Source organism: Impatiens glandulifera, chromosome 6 (assembly GCF_907164915.1).
Source record: "Impatiens glandulifera chromosome 6, dImpGla2.1, whole genome shotgun sequence".
Lineage (NCBI taxonomy): Eukaryota > Viridiplantae > Streptophyta > Magnoliopsida > Ericales > Balsaminaceae > Impatiens > Impatiens glandulifera.
In genome coordinates this window covers 22008596-22026666 of record NC_061867.1, presented here as the reverse complement: position 1 = coordinate 22026666, position 18071 = coordinate 22008596, and the positions used below count along the sequence as shown (strand labels likewise).

General features: G+C 38.7%; 1 protein-coding gene across 1 annotated transcript; it reads right to left on the bottom strand.

Annotated features, from left to right (window-relative positions):
- Nucleotides 1–14707: 14707 nt before the first annotated feature.
- Nucleotides 14708–16891, bottom strand: LOC124943354 ((-)-alpha-terpineol synthase-like). The gene is made up of 5 exons (XM_047483870.1): nucleotides 16578–16891; nucleotides 16173–16397; nucleotides 15642–15780; nucleotides 15168–15425; nucleotides 14708–15016 (listed from the first exon to the last, which is right to left on the bottom strand). The coding sequence occupies exons 1-5, from the start codon at nucleotides 16889–16891 to the stop codon at nucleotides 14708–14710; spliced, it is 1245 nt and encodes a 414-aa protein (XP_047339826.1).
- Between the last annotated feature and the right edge of the window lie 1180 nt (nucleotides 16892–18071).

The following is an 18071-nucleotide window of genomic DNA, read 5'->3' as shown; positions in this document are numbered from 1 at the left end:
GGCGTATCCCCACGACCGGGTTGAGTCCGGTTTCACCATATCCATGAGGTTGCTGAACACCGATCTTGCCCAGTTGACCTCTTTACCCTCCATCAGACCGATTAGCATCTTGATTTTGTCCCTTGTGAGGTTGTTGAGGTTTCCTCCCCTTGCCAGGATCGCCCTTGTGAAGATGTCACATATCGGGATATACTCCGGCCTTAGCATTTGTTTGCTCCCGGATGTTTTGATCGGCTCATTGGTTGCCGATAGAATGTAGCAGGCCGACTCAAAGATGTCCTGGTCTATTTCTGCCGTTGCATCCTGGCCGGTTGTTGGAAGACGCAGGCTTTCGGCCACCAATTCTTCGGTGAGCTCTATTCGGGAACCACATACATTCGCGGTGATCTTGTCGTAAGCGATTGTTGCGGTTTTGAAGAACTCTTCGACCGCATCTTTGTAAATGATGTGAGGACCGCCGAGGAAATATTCCAGACCGGTTTTGATTACCCGGTCAATAACTGCTTTCGCCTCGGTCGTACCATTCAGCCGGATTTCCTCGAAATCCACCTGAGAGTAGAGTCTGAACAACGCCGAATCACGACCCATGTGAAAGAGTTTGAGAAAGTGAGAGAGAACCGCTTCAATGAGTTTTAGAGAGCTTAGAGAGAGAAAGTAGATTCGCGTGTGAATGAGGTAAAATGACCGAAAGTCCCTTTTATAGATGCGGTTTGGAAACCCAACCGTCCCATCAATAATGGGCGGGAATTTTCCCTCCAAAATGGAAGATGCGCCAAACGATGGGCGGTAAAACAAAAACGGGGGGCGGCAATTTTAGGCGGGAAATTTCCCTCCAAAATCCTTTGCTTATGTCATTGATGACGCAATAGTTCCTTTGAAACCGATTGATTGAACGGTTTCTAAGTCTAACCGGACATTTTGAGTGAACAGTTTTAAGCAGATTTCAAGTGGCCGGATGAGAACGCGGTTATAGTTTGAAGATGTTATCCGGTTACTTAGATAAATGTTCAAAGAATTAAGAAGACACGGTCATTTAAACTGAAATGATATGAAAAGTCAAGAAATAGCAGAGAAAGGAAACCGATATAAGATTCGGTACAGAGATAGGCATACAGAAATAATGTAAAGTACAGCCTATTGAAAAGACATTCTCCAGATTCGTTCTATCGCCGAATCCCTGTCTAGGATGTTTGAAGAGGAAGCCGGTGTGCCCGGTCCGAATTCTGGTCGGTTCCCAAGAATCAGCTTGCTAATATGTGGTGCATAACCGAGCCCTTTCTTGGTCAGCACCATATTCTTTAGGTTTTCCCATATGACCGTTGACCAGTTGATGGCCGATTTGCAAAGAATGTGGGTCATGATGTTGTAGGTATTCCTAGAGTACCGTTGATTAGGTGATTGACACAGAATTGACCGGGTCACGATTTCGAGCAGTAGCTGACCGTGACTATCAAGTTGGGTTTTTGTCCCAAAGTTTTCCACCGGAAAAGGGGTGGTCGACAGGTATTGCGCGGTTTCAAATCCCGCAAGGTCCTGAATAGGAGGAAAGTCAGAGAAACCTTCAGTGGGTAGACCGAATAGTGAGGCAAATTCAACCTCGTCTATCCAGAATGTATGGTCTCTGACAGTGGAGACGATGTACTTTCCCCTGATGCAGGCGCTTCGAAAGAAGGCCTTGACATCGTCTAGAAGAATAGGACAGGCCTCTTCAAGGAACGGTTGAAGACCGGTTTCAACGAGAGAGTCATACATGAATTTCTACTTAGTGGTACAGTCCCTCTCGCCCGTGCAAGAGTTGAAATCAATGCTTAGGAAGTTTCCCAGAGTTCTGCTCGGCATGATTTCGGTATTGAGAGAGACGGGATTCAAGAATATCAAATGTGATCTTGTGCTTTCGAATGTGATAAAGTGAGTAGAGGATGGCTCTTTATATAGGATTGTTTTTGGAGGGAAAATCTGAGCATTGATGGTCAGTTTTGTTTTATTAGGGAAAAGAATCTTTACCTTTTCAAAGCGCATGGGGAAGCGGCAAATTGCAAGGCCCAAGGTAGGTGTTAGTTGGGAAGTAACCGGGTTAGTTAGATATTAAATATTCAGTTGGTTGGGAATTATCTCATTAATTAAGGATGCACTTAAACATAACCTGGATTAATGAAATTGAAACCAAAAATAACAGAAACAATGCCGAAAATTGCATGAAGAACGATGAAGGAAACATGAGATCAAGAAAGACACAAGTAAAACCGAAAAAGACATAGAAGAGGCCGAAATGATCAAACTTGAATTGGATAAGAATACACCCGGTGCATACTGCAAAACGACCGGATGCAAGAAGGAGTGACTTAATGTGCGCGGCGATTGGCTTCACGGGGGGGATTGAAGTTCCTCCTCCTCCAGGCTCTCTCAAACCGATCATAAAATGAATCGGTTGTCTCTCTAGTTAGCACCTGGGCTTGGTTCAAACCCTCGCCAGGACAGGTTGGAACACCAAGTTCCACGAGAAGACTGCTTATCTGAGGAATGAGACCGACCGATCGGATGCTGACCATCCAGATGAGGACGTCGAATAGCACCCGGGACCAGTTGACCGGCGTTCTGGTGACAATGGCCGCCATCATGTTGAAATTTGTTGCGCAGTAGGTGTTGGTGACATCTCTTCCAAAGATGCCCCTACCTATTACATCATTGAGGAGCTGATATTCAGCCCTCAAGAGTGACTTAGAGCCATGATCATCAACAGGCTCATCCGACCGGGCAAGAGAAAGAGAGACCTCAGCTTTAATGTCGGCCGGTGGGTTGAGGTCTGTGATTCCTTGTTTAGGCAGACCGAAGCACCGAGAGAAGTCTTGCTCGGTGAAATCGAAGATTATACCCCCAACTTTGGATTGAATGTGGGTATCGAAGTGAGGAGTGCCCCTGAATATTCTGGCATTATAGTAAAACTCCAAAACGGATTCAGGGTAGACGGTTTGCTTATCATCCAGAAAATACTGGAGGCCAGTATCTTCCAGAGCCTTGATCATCCGATACACTTCGTAGTGTTCGGTACTAGAGCAAGATTCAAAATCGACTTGAAGAATGTTTGGGAATTGAGACATAGTTAGGTTGCCTTAGTGAGATGATGTGTTTTTATCTTGTGAATGTTTGAGTGAATAAGTGCTTCCCTTAAATACTAGTTTGGGGGCTATCCTATTGTCCAGGTAATGAATGAGATAGTCTATTGACCGCCGGTTATAAGTTATTGCATGAAATAGGTATGTTTTACAGGCTAGGCTGTCGGTCGTAGGCCTGAACTGTGAAAGATATCAAAAGATCTTCACGTCTTTTTAGGCGTGACCTGTTTTACTTTGAAAGGGTAATGTTGCAGAGCAGATATCCGTAATCCCTGATAACTATTCCTCTTCTGTTTGAAATTCAAATAAACTAGGGTAACTTGCTTCCGAACCGGTCAGATATCAGTTGTTCATCCCGATGCGGTTATTTGGTGCATGCACCAAGTAGCCGGTCGGTTTACTCTATCTGATAAACTGGGCGGTTCTTCCACAAACACCCTGAAGATTCGAAGTTCAACAGTTTAGGAAGAATTACCGGTTTTGTCTGTCTGAACCGGTTTCCCTTTAAGCATCCTTTGGAAGGATTTGGCTAATGTCGGTTAAGCCGAGAGTAAGCCTGAATTGAGAAAACTTAGCTTCCTGTAGCGGCTTTGTGAAGATATCGGCTACTTGTTGATCGGTCGGTACGTATTCCAGCCGGATATGCTTCAGCGTGACATGCTCCCGGATGAAATGATGCCTTATGTCGATGTGCTTGGTTCTGGAGTGGAGAACCGGATTGTAGGTGATCGCTATGGCACTCGTGTTGTCACAGAAAATCGGGGACTCTTCGGCTATGACACCGAAGTCCTTCAGCTGCTGTTGGATCCAGAGGAGTTGAGAACAGCAACTTCCGGCCGCCAAATATTCAGCCTCTGCAGTGGATGTGGCCACAGATGTCTGCTTCTTGCTATGCCATGAAACGAGCCGGTCACCAAGGAACTGACATGTTCCGCTGGTGCTTTTTCTGTCAATCTTACATCCTGCATAGTCTGCATCTGAATAACTTGTTAGATTGAAGGACGAGTCCTTTGGGTACCACAGACCGACATCAGGTGCGCCCTTTAGATACTTCAGTATCCTTTTTGCGGCTGTGTAATGGGATTGCTTTGGATTTGCTTGAAATCTTCCACACACACCAACTGCAAACAGGATGTCCGGTCTACTCGCTGTCAGGTACAGTAGGGAACCGATCATGCCCCGGTATGCAATCTGGTCTACCGATTGGCCCTCATCATCTCTGTCCAGTTTAATGGATGAGCTCATTGGAGTAGCCGCCGAGGAGCAGGTGTCCATCCCGAACTTCTTTAGCAGCTCCTTGGTATATTTAGGTTGACTGATGAATGTTCCTTCTTTGAGTTGTTTGACCTGAAGACCTAGGAAGAAACTTAATTCTCCCATCATACTCATTTCAAACTTGTCAGTCATCATTTTTGAAACTTATCACATAACTTAGGGTCGGTGGAACCGAAAATGATGTCATCTACATAGATTTGAACAAGTAGGATATGTTCCTTCTTTTCAAATTTAAACAATGTTTTATCCACCGAACCGATGGTGAAATCATGTTTTAATAGAAATGCGGTTAGTGTATCATACCAGGCTCTAGGTGCTTGCTTTAGACCGTATAAAGCTTTATTTAGCCGGTATACATGGTTTGGAAATGCAGCGCTTTTGAAACCGGGTGGTTGTTCAACATACACTTCTTCACGTAGATCACCGTTCAGAAATGCACTTTTAACATCCATTTGAAAAACCTTAAAGTTTTTGAAAGCAGCAAATGCAAGAAAAATCCTAATGGCTTCAATTCTGGCTACAGGAGTAAATGATTCTTCAAAATCAATGCCTTCTTCCTGTTTGTAACCTTGAGCCACTAATCTGGCTTTGTTCCTCGTGACCAAACCGTCCTCATTGAGTTTGTTTCTGAATACCCATCTTGTTTCTATGACCGATTGATCTTTCGGTCTAGGAACTAAGTACCAGACTTTACTACTCTCGAACTGGTTTAGCTCTTCTTGCATTCCCAAGATCCAATCCAGATCTGACAATGCTTCATCTATTCTTTTCGGTTCAATCTGGGATATAAAGGCTGAGTTAAAATATCCTTCCAGAAGTTGACTCCTAGTTCGAACAGGTTCTGAAGGGTCACCTATAATTTTCTCAGGAGGATGTTTACTGTTTCTTCTGAGATTCGGTTCAGGAGTGTCTACCAAAGTACCGTTAACTTGACCAAGCTAGACATGTCGGTAGGCTGAACGAGATTGTCAGACCGACCGACTTCCTCGGATTGGACCGAAGTGTCAGCTTCCTGTTGTGAAACAGCTTGATCCGGCTGGGTATCAATATTACCCATTTGGTCATGGACAAACCGCCTGAAGACCGGAGTCTCATCTTCACTATCAGAATGAATATCGTTATTTTCCAGTCTGTTGTGTAGATCAAAGCATGAAGCAGTGTTGCTTTCAACCGATTCATCGAAAACAACGTGAATTGTTTCCTCCATGGTTGCAGTTCTATTATTATATACTCTATATGCTTTACTTACTGCCAAGTACCCTAGCATGATGCCGGTATCGGTTTTTGCATCAAAAGCGGTGAGTGGGGTTTTACCATTTATATGAATATAACATTTACAACCGAAAATTCTGAGGTATTTAAGTTTAGGAACTCTGTTAAAATAAACCTCATACGGTGTTTTGTTGTGAAATCTGTTTATCAAAGACCGGTTTTGTGTATAGCATGCAGTGTTGATAGCCTCAGCCCAAAATTTCTGAGCAATGCCGGAATCGTCTATCATGGACCGTGCGGCTTCCTTGAGAGTCCGGTTTCTTCTCTCGGCCAGGCCATTTTGTTGAGGAGTTCTAGCACTAGACAACTCGTGTCTAATGCCGAATTCGTCAAGATATGCAGTTAATGTACTATTGGTAAATTCGGTACCTCGATCATTTCGAATGCTATTAATACGAGTTGATTTTTCATTTTGCAAACGCTTAAGAAGTGTGATCAGGTTTGATACAGTTTCACGTTTAGATGGTAGAAATATTACCCATGTATATCTAGAATAATCATCAATAACTACCATGGTGTAGAGCATACCTCCTAGGCTGATGACCTGAATCGGTCCAAATAAATCCATGTGTAGAAGATCTAAGCAACGGCTAGATTGAATGTTTCCTTTACTCTTAAAAGATGACCTAGTTTGTTTACCCATTTGGCATGCTGAACAAACCTTATCCTGGTTAAATACTATATCAGGAATACCTTCAACTAGCTTTTTACCGCGAATGTAGTTTAAGGTTTTCATGTTTAGATGGTTGAGTCTCTTATGCCACAGCCAGGTTTGATCAGTCTTAGCTATCATGCATATATGATGTTCTACTCTAGTTTTCCAGTCTACCTTGTAAATGTTACCTATCCTATTTCCGGTTAGTAGTACGATGCCTTGAGAATTCTTAACTAAGCATGCATGTTTAAGGAATTCTACCGTGTATCCGGCATCACACATCTGACTAATGCTAAGTAGATTAAAACGTAGGTTTTCAACTAGAAGTACATTATCAATGGTTAGGTTACCATGGACAATCTTACCCTTGCCCACAATTTTACCTTTTGAGTTGTCACCGAAGGTAATTAGAGCACCGGTTACTAATCTGATGTCGGTTAGCAAATTGCTGTTTCCGGTCATGTGCCTAAAGCAACCGCTGTCCAAGAACCATTCGGAGTTTCCTAGCCGTTTCTTTGGATCCTGCAAAATGTACATATTTACAACTATTTGGTACCCACGTTTACTTGGGTCCACAAGCGATTAGTCTCTTAGGTATCCAAACCTTGATGAACCGGACAGTCTTCTTTGCTAGGGTTTTAACTGTCCTTTTGACACTTGGTTTTGTGTATTTCGGTTTTCCTTCAAATGTCCTAAATGATGATGGTCTTTGGTTCGGTGATCTATGGTTTGACCTGCGCGGTTCAGGGAAGTTTTTCTTATATCTGAGGATTTCGGCTTTTCTTTTCACAGGGTCAAGCCATGAATCGGTTGGACCAACATAATCGTATTTTAGCTTTTCTTCCCTATAGTATGCGGTCTCCTCTTCTTCAGCGGTACAGGTGCTCTTAAGAAATTTTATAAAGGGAAGGTTTCCTTTTGTAAGCCTTGCTTTCTCTATGGGTTTTCGGTCTTTAGAGCTATTCTCTGTGTATCCTAGGCCACGCTTACAACGAGGATGCCTATAGTGTTTATTCATATTCTTTACTATATCGCTAGATCTCTTATAGGCGGCCATCTTATATTGAAGTCGGGCATTTTCTTCCTTGGTTAGTTCTCTAGTCGGTTCACTAGGTTGTTTGGTCTTAGGATCTAACTCAGTTTCTAGAGTATGGGTATCATCAGATTGTATGACCTCCGGTTCGGTTATGATGGGTACCTCTGATTCTGTCGGAATGGGTATTGTGGGATCGGTTCTGATGTTGAGGTGCTTAGGTAGCATGGTCAATAGGTTCTTATATTCTTCTACCATGTCATTCAATGCATTGTATAACTCATCCTTAGTAAATTCTTCACAAGGAGAGTCAAATACCTGTTCCTCATTTGCCATGAGACATGTGAGTTCATCGTCACTATCACTGCGAGCCCATAGACTTCCTCCATCGTCGGCTATCAGTGCTTTCGGTACCTCACTTCCTTCACCGGCTTGTTGATAACTGTTTCTGTCATTTTGATAGTCCGGTTTCTGGGTATCCTCCTCGGTTTCCTGCACTCCCACTTAAAGTGTCCCAAACAGTTACAGTTGTAGCATCTTACATTGGATTTGTCACCATAGTAGTTGTTCGTAGGTTGGCTTCTTTTCATGAACCTTCCAAATTTCTGTGCAAGCATTGCCATGGCATCTTCAGTGAACTGTTCGGCGGTTCTGATCGGTACGGGTGCAGGGGCCGGTGCCGGTGCAGGTGTAGGAGCAGGTGCAGCCGGTTCTGTAGATGTGATTAGTGCTCTGGTTGATGTTGAGGCCGAGACTTCCTCTTTAGTTCTGGATCTCATCTCGAACTCATATGCCTTAAGATCTTCGAATACATCGTATAATTTCATCTTACGTAGGCTCTTTGATTCCCTCATGACCATCGTTTTTATGTCCCAAGCACTTGGAAGAGATCTCAAAATCTTCATAATGACCTCTTTGTTGTCATACTTCTTGCCCAGAGTTGCTAACTCATCTAACACACCAGTGAACCGGTCACTGTATTCCTTCATAGTTTCTCCTGGTTTCATCTTGATGCTCTCAAACTTCTGTGTGGCTACCATTATCTTGTTCTCCTTTGTTCTTTCATTTCCCTCAAAGATCTGGATAACCGTGTTCCATGTCTCCTTCGCGGTTTGGCAGTCTCTGATCTTGCAGTATGTGTTTCTGTCCACGCTGTTGGAGATCCGGTTTCTAGCATGGTTGTCCAGATTGTTCCTTCTCCTATCTTCAGCCGTCCATTCCTTTCTATCTTTGTCAATAATTATCGGTCCTTCGGTCAGAATGGATTCCATTTCATCATCCAAGGTGACTAGGTGCAGGTGCATGCGTGCCTTCCAGTTGGCAAAGTCATCACCTTCTAGCATTGGAGGCCTATCCTGATACATGCTTGCTTGAGTATTGAAACTAACTGCTCTGATACCAATTGTTAGGATCTAGGTCGCCGCTGGTGGACCGGGGGTTGGACCGGTTAGCGGTTCACTCGTAGGGTGGTGGTTAATCCGGTTAGAGATTAACACCGGGGTTTCAATACTACACAACCTGTCACAAATCCTTGAACTAGGTTCAAGCGCGGAAGAGATTTGCTTTCAGGTTGAAGCGGCACACTTGTATGATAGGTAGAATCGGTCGGTTTCGGATGATGGAGATTTGAAGAATGGTGGGTCGGTTTCGGTAATCTGGAGATTCGGTATGGTTAGTATAGAGTCGGTTTGGAGCGGTGTGGTTAAGTTAATCGGTTAGACAATGAAGCCGGCAGAAAGTAAATAGCAAGACTGGATGTTCGGAGATAAAGCTCCTACGTCACCCCTTCCTCTCGAAACCGCGAGAAGGATATTCACTAAGGAATACAAGTACAGGCCGATCGAGACTTATTTCCTGCTCGATAACACTCTTACAATTTACACCGAAATTGTAAAACACACTTTAGTTTTCAACACTTAGGCTTTTTAGAACAGCACACTCTATCACTTGTAGTAAATGCTCTTAATATCTCAATATCACACTGTTGTCTCTTAATATCCCGCTTAAGTCACTGCATTTACTCTTCTTCAGCTACCTCCTTTTATAGGTGAAATATGCCAACGGTCATATTTCACTTCCTTGAATCTGATTGGCTGAGCTGCGTTGCAGTGATTCAGTGTTTCAGAGGTTCAGACCTGCGGTCGTTTCCTCAGACCTGATGGTCAACCTCAGACCTGGTGTTCTGTCTCAGACCTGGCGGTCTGTTCTTCCGGTGTGTAAGACAAACCTGCCGGATTTGTCTTTGACTTGATGTAGGCACTGTCTGTTGGACAGTTGTCTGTACTTGGAAGATTTCCTTTCTGTCTTATCCCGAAGTGGAAGGATCCGGTAGTACTGTCTTCTGCAGCCTACAGTCTTTCCTCAGACTTGCATGAATATGGAAGTGTTCAGTCTGTTCCTTTGGTATCGTTCTCAACAGATACCCGAATTGTCTTCTTGTACTGGCCGGTCATTTGACTTGGCCGAATGTCTTTTGGTAGTGATGTAACCGGACTTCTTCCGGTTATTCTTGTCTTGTGGATGATCGGCTGTTTGATGATTCCGGTTTTGAGCTTTGGCCGATCCTTTCTTTGTGCGGTCACGTTCCGAATATTCTTGATCGGTTTAGTAGCTTGACCGATTGGTTTTCTTTAGTCGGTTCTCTTGTTCATCCGGTCCGGTTCCTTAATCCTGCATGGGAAGTTTATTTAAGTTAGGTTTATTTGAACCGGTCTGAATTTATCTAACAATATATATATATATATATATATATATATATATATATAAACATTTTAGCCTATTTTTTTTTTAAATTTTACTTACACATATAAGTTAAAATAATATTTTTAATAATAAATTAAATCATTGAGTACTAATAATATAATATAATATTGATATAATATAATATATTAATGATATTATCACAATTTATAATATTGTGATAATATCTTACATAAATATAATTTTATATTCTAACATCCTTCTTCAAACTCAAGATGGAAAACGCTTGAACAGCTTGAGGTTGAAGACAAGATGATGAAATGTTGATGTTGTATTCTTCAAGCTTCAAAAACTCGTAAGTTTCATCCAGTTAAAGGATGGTAGTGTGTTGACGGATAAACCAACGAAGAGGTAGAATCCCATGAGAATAGAATGCTGGGGTGAAACAACAACTAAATGAACTCCGAAGTTACTCGCGAGTCTCGAAATCCATCCAACGATGGAATGGCAGTGTGTTGCATTAAGAAACCAACGAAGAAGATAAAATCCCATGGAAATAGAATGTTGGGGTGAAACAACACTTGTAAAACCCATTCTAACGAAAAAATGACAGTGTGTTGACTAAATAACCAGTAAAGGAGCACATATGATTGGATTAACACCAAAAAAATATGACATTAACTACTGGGATAAAGCAACAACTGAAAACAAACTTAAAGAATATGATTGTCAAAGAACATCAACAAAATTATTTGAAAGAAAAAACAAATATTATTAAAAAAATATAATAATAATAATAATGATTAGAGCCCTCCATCAATGGCTAAGGTAACCATTGATGGACGTAGCGGAAGACTAAATTTGTAGCTCAAGAACAAATGTTTGGCTCTGATACCATGTTAGAATAAAGAGAAGAAGATTGTATTGAATGTTATATATTGAATTACATAAGTTATGTCTATTATATGGACATTATATTGAGTTTATAAGAAAACTAATAAAATAATATAATATTATATTGATATAATATAATATACTAACAATTTATAATATTGTGATAATATCTTACATATATATTATTTTATATTCTAACATACTTCTTAAGCTCAAGCAATGTAAAATCATTTGGGATTGTGGCCTTTTGACGCTTCTAATCCTACTTTCTAATCGCCATATGTCTTGACATTTTTCATTTCATTATTTTGTGGAAATTGACTTTCATCTTCACATGTGTAGCCTAAAGCTGAATAATATTTTCTTTTTGCAGTGTAAGAGGTCTGTTTGTTGAACCAACTTATCTCTCTCCATAAATCGAGTTTTCTTTTCCTTCAGGTTGTCCCCTTTTCCTCTTCCCCTATTTCAGTTCTTGTAATCGGGCATCTTCTTTAGTTGACAAACGTTCACCATCTAAATCAGAATCATAATAGTACGTGACTTCCTCGATGACGGGGTTGACATTAGGTTTAGGTGGATTAGAAAAGTTATGAATTGGAGTTCGTGTAAGTGTGGAGAGAGGGTTTTGGTTCGTTCATAGATGTGCTTGCATGATCTTAAGCTGAGTTGGTGGTTAGGAGCTCCATTTGCTTGGACATTTGGGCAATCATCTCCTAAGGTATATGAATTCGACTCTTGTAACAACTTCATTTTCTCTTGGTTGTTCCTCTATTTCAATGCTTGTAAATCACCCTGTTCTTAGATTACTCTTTCGTGCAATCATGGTTAACCTGCGAGTCAAGAAGTAAGGTTAAGAAAAGGAATATTGTTTGTCACGTGATAAGCCATATCATCATTGATGCACATATGTGTTTCTAAAGGGAAATGGACGTTTACTTTCTATTCGACATTTATGCGAAAATGATAGATTGTATTAAATGTAAGGGTTAATGTCAAAACACACAATCAAATGATTATAAACATTCCCACACTCTCTTCCTCACATTTACATTTTGCACTCAACTGTTTTTCAAGGATAAGTGAAGGAATAACGTCCAATACATTTCAAAATGGCATAAAGGTGAATCTAAACTACACTCGATCTCGTCTTTTGTCGTTTGCTTGTACTCGTCTTCTTTTTAGCTTGCTCCGCCTCTTTCATAGCATCGCCCAAATAATTGATCCTCTACTTGGATACCTTTACTACTTTTGTTTGGCTCCATTTTTCGAAGTGAGAGACGTACATCTTGTAGTCGAACTTTCCATCTCTAGTCAAGACATTCATTTCGAAGGGAGGCATCGTATCTTGACCAAATTTCCTAAACAAAGGCAATGTGTAATATGATATAGTGGACTCAAATTCGAAGAGGGTGATTAAGGGATTGTCATCCATCATGTGTTCCATTTCTGATATGCGATACCAAGGCATGGTATGTCATATAGGGATGTCATTATTGATTGTAGGCTTCGGGTTTGCCAAGTTCAACATATCTCCTTGGGTTATGGTGTTGAACATGAAATCTATTAGTAAAGGAGGGATCATCTTGAGCTTATCGAGATCAACCATATGTTGAGGACCAATTGTGCACCTCTCATTGACATATCATTGGGTTGATTAGGCTCGTTTAAGCCCAAAAGTGTCTCATCTAGGATAAGCCCAGACGGGTCTTTGCTTCCCCCTTCCATGTGGTACGCCGTCTCAAGTCCTTTAGCTGATGGTTGTCCGTTGGATGGAGCTAAAAAGAAGTGGGCTAAAAGGATCGTAATTGTCATGAGGTTCGACTTTGCGAACCTAGGTATAACTCCGTCTTGGACCACCATTGCGTGCCATTTCTTGAAATTGATGACACTTATTTTGACCAAGTTATCCGATGTAGTCTTTGTGTAACCAAAATCCTCCTAGAAAACCTTCCTCAACGAAATGGATTCCGATAATGGCTTAAGGTGTAAGATTTATGCTCTCCTAATCATAAAAATTGCTTGGAATTCCTCCAAAGTGAGACATATTTGTCTTTCCCCAATGTGAAAGGTTCTCGTAACAAGATTCCACATTTTGTACATGTGACGTGACTCATTAGTCTCTCATTACCTTAGCTCCAATAAACTTAAGTGTTCTGTCTAACCTAAATATCCCAAAGTTAAGAGGGTGATCGTCATAATCTGCAATCCAAATGGCCAACTCTCATCCGTCTAACATAGTCATACCTACAAAATAATCATTGGAGACCAGGTTAATGGATCTTACTCTATTTAAGAGGTTTAACGAATGTTCCCTTATAGTTAGGAAAGATTAAATATGGAGTAATCAATTATGTCTACTCTAATTATACGGAAATCTTGACAAAATAAGATCTCTCATAGGTTTTGTTGTATATTAGCAATTGTGCGATTAGTTGGAAGGCTATTGTTACCTAATCGCACATTAGAAAATCATAATAAATATGCACTCTTTATAAGAGTGAGGGTAATAAACTATATATATCTTTATGGGTATCTTTTGAGTTTGTAGTCTATTTTCTTCACTGATAACGGTACTCGAGTTTGGGGCATTACACGTGGTATTAGAGCCAACCCGATAGTAGAAACAAAGTTTCATGGGAAACACCTCTTGAATCTCGTAAGAACAAAGTGACACTTGTGTCACTTCTAGAGTCCTAACTGGGGAGAATAAGACTATGAATGAAATTGCGACGAGGACGTCACATGAATAAGTTGGGGAGATTGTGTTGTCCTAAATAAAAAAATCACAGTAATATAAACTCCTTATAAGAGTAAGACTAATGAACTATAAATATCTTAATGAGTACATTTTGAGTTTGAGATGTGATAGCCTAGTGATTTGTTTGGAGGTATTTGTAGTGTATTTTCTCACGAGTAACTATACTCGGATTCAGGGATTACGGTTAATCTACATAGAACAATCACATTGTCTATTACAAAAGCAGAATGCATGACTATTACAAAAATTTGTAAAAAAACTATTTGGTTTACAAGAATATTCAAGAAACTCAAAAAGAATTGGCATATTATGATAACTTTTGATGGTTAAAGTTTAATGAAAAATTAGTTTCATGAAAGAATTAATCACGTTGATGTGCAGTATCATTTTTTTTATATGTGATGCAATTGTTTATTGTAATATTTTTGCGACCAATATTGTACTCTTGATATCAATGTTGATATGATAATGGAAACGCTTCTCATTTCAAAATTTGAGCATTTATCGAACTTAGTTGATAGCTGTTATGTAGTAAGCCATAAGGATTTTTAGAAGAGTTGGAGACGATTATGCTTGTTGTCGATATTTTTGAAATTCCGTTTTATTTTGTGATACTCGATCATTGTTAATGTGGAAATGTTAGTCATTGTGATACATATCAATTTTGATCAAGGTCCATGCCCAGGCTTCAGTAGGATAAAAAAACTTAGATTTTAGGCTACATTTTTTTAATGTATAATCTTAATTAGGTTTCCTAATATCATAATTCTTTAATCTCACATTTTAATATATTTCTAATAGAATTGTGAGAGTTTTCTCCTTTATCTTAGTTTTCACGTATATTTTATATTATTTACTTATTTTATTTATTATTATTGCATATGCACTCATAAATAGTAATACAGAACTCTATTTTATAACAACTTACATAGTTGAATACATCAACATCAATCGACACATATTTTATTAAATTACATTCTCTCATATATAAATTTGGATAATTCACATCAATTAAAGGAAATCGGAATTGGCTCGATGAGGAGCATGGTGATACGATCCTTGTTTTTCCCTTTAATATTATGTCCATGTGCATCTCCATATTGATACATGTAATGAGCTGCCCTCGCAATGTTTGTTGTTATATCCACATACTTCTTCCCAAAAGGGCAATCAGGCTTTACACGAGTTGTGTTTATTTTCTTCCATGTCTCTATAACGAGCTCTTTAATATATTGCTGAGCTGATTCTTCTGATGCACCAGTTTCATGTATATAAATTTGCACCGATTTGAGAATATCTCCTCGTTTCAATTCATTCTACAAACCAAAAATTAAAATCATAAAATAATCAAAGAAATATATATTATTTTGAACACTTAGATATCAGTGTTTGATACCAGCTACAACTTTATTATATATTGCAATGCATTCATAAACTATTCATTTATATTAATGTAGAGTGACTTGCCTTTGAAGTTCCTAAATCATTTACCAGACGAGAGATCATACAAGGCCATTTGATGATATCATGATAGTTTTTAACTGCTTCCAAGCCCTCCTTAGTGATGGGATTAGAAGCAGAAATACAAAGAAAATATCCATGAACAACCATCATAGGAGTTGCACCAGACATCCATGCATGGTTTAAGTATTCATCAAGAGAAGGCACATGCCCTCCATAAAACCACCTGGCTTCTTTCATATAACACCCACATAAATCCGTCCACTGCATTTAATACAAAATAAGAAGAAAGATATGTATGTACACAAATATATTGAGCTATATCATTTAATTAATCTACTGAGTATAAAAAAAATCTTATGTCTAATTGCACTTTTATTTTAAAGAAGGAAACCATTTCATTGATGTCCAATTGCAACTATGAATCCAAAAACATGAATCACAACCTTAATTGTAGAAGTTGGGAAGAAAGGAATGTACCGCTTTGATGAGATAGGGAAGGGCATTGACTCCAAAACACTTAAGAGCCTCATAGCCTAATTCATTGACAGAATTGACATTGCCAAGGAAACATATCTTCATATAGTCTGGCAGGGTTTCAACAAGATTCACGTCCCACCTTCCAATTATAGTAACACATAAATAACATAGAGAACCAAGTTTTCAAATAGATAATATTTCATTAGGTCATATAATGATTATGTTACTATAGTAATAGTATTGAATATGACTTCTTAAATTGAAATGATATTTGTCTATCAAAACAACAAATAGCTAAGTTAGCACGTACCTACAAGTGTGCAAAGTTTCAAGTTGTCTCAACTCGTTTGATCTTGAGTGTTGAGTGTTTTTCTTTCCCTCTTAATTAATAATTTTCACTTTTATCATATTTTCATTAACTTATGACACGTTCATGCGATTTTCGCGTTTACTATAGATGAATGAAAAAAATCTCACTTATTCAAAAATAACTAATATATCTAAGAATAAAATTGAGGACAAAAATTTAACCTGAAAAATGCATCAGTTAACAGCTCAAGTTCATCCAAAGTGCCATAGACGTCATAAATATCATCAATGGATGTGGCAAGTTGGTTCACCCTTGTGGACATCCTTCTATAGTATTGAAATTCAGGTCTTGGATCGTACACCTCTGCCAAGGACCATAAGTAACATTCCACCAATCGGTCCCTAAGGAAGGGCATTTTTTTGCCCCATCCCAAGTTCTCCCACCATCTACAATATACATGTATTTAATTGATGAGTTTTAACATTGGAAAGAATTGCTTATGGATTTTGACATAAAATAATATGAATAATGAATGATCATATGCTAGGATTTTATTGTCTATGATGTGTGGATGAGAAGGTCACTAACTCAATTGGTTAAATAAGATTATAAGGACTCTTAACCACCTTGAAACATGTTTAAGGTCTTCTTGATGTATGGCTTGTACCATGTTGAAATCCAACATAGCAAATTTGAGGAGTGTGAGATTCAAATCTTCTTTCTTTCCATATGCATCTATGAACCATCTTGCCTCGAATCTTTGCATCGCCCAATGGAGAGGAACCTCGAGAGCGTGATTCACGAGCATCGCCAAATATGGATTCTTTATTTTCTTCAAGTTTTCTTCTAAGTGTTTTGTAGAAAAGTCTCTCGCCTCATCCAATATACTCTCTTCCTCAACTGCGAGAAACGAGGCCTCATACAAGGACAACAACCCCATAGTATCATTACACAATGACTTCTGAAAATTCCCATTTTTGTCTATAAATTTGTCAAAAACATCTGCAAAGATGACATAGTTAGTCCACTGAATACACTTTTAACTGTCATAAGAAGTTTGGTACTTCTAATGATTAGAATAAATTAGTGCCTTTAATGATCACTAGCATGTATCATGTGCATTTGCACGAATAATAATATAAAAAATTGTGAAAAAAATCAGTAAAAATGTGATAGTATTTTTTTATTTTATTTTTAACCGTTTTAAGTTTATGAGCGGGTCAACCAACAATCAGACTCAAGTATCCATTTACTCTAATATTGCAGAACGATCTCTAAAACAATTGATACAATTTGATTACTCAACTCAATTAGTTTGACCTCTAGAGTCCACTTCTTCCTCATATTACGAATGATAGAAACAATTTAAAGACTATCATTAAAGTAACCCATGAGAGACTTACTATATCTATATGAATTATATCCACTATCTCTATAAATATGACAGAATTCTTCCATTATTGCTCACTAATAATAGTGAAATCTATAACGTAGAGTCAATTAAAAACTATTGATGAACCACCATGTTCATCAAATTTGGTGTTAAATTTAAAATAAAAAGTGTTATTAGCCTAATTGGTTAAATGTTGCATTTGTTTTGTTAGGTTGCAAGTTCAAACTATACATATAACATTTTTAATTTTATTTTTAACTCTTTTAAGTTTATGGGCGGGTCAACCCAAAATCCGACCCAAGTATCAATTTAATCTCACATATATATCCAAATTAACAACAACTCTCGACCCGGCAATCCGGACACTTAAAAATTTAAGTATCATTATAGATATATATCAAGTTTTAAGTAGGTGTCTATAAGTTTCATGAATAATAAGTGATGCCAAAACTAACAACAAATTATTTAACATTAGTGTTGAGGGAGTGCTTTACAAAAAATAATGGAGTTTAATGTGCGATTTAAGTGGAAGTTTTTCATAGATTAACAGAGTGCTAGCTAATACATAATATTTACGGCAACCAATGACTATTCAAAATTCGTTGCTATGATTATGGATCAATAATAGTATTAAGCTACATTCGTAACTGCTATCATTATGGATATAAATATAATTAGTTTAGGATATGGTATCTATTTTGCCTAGGTATCAACGATATTAATTATA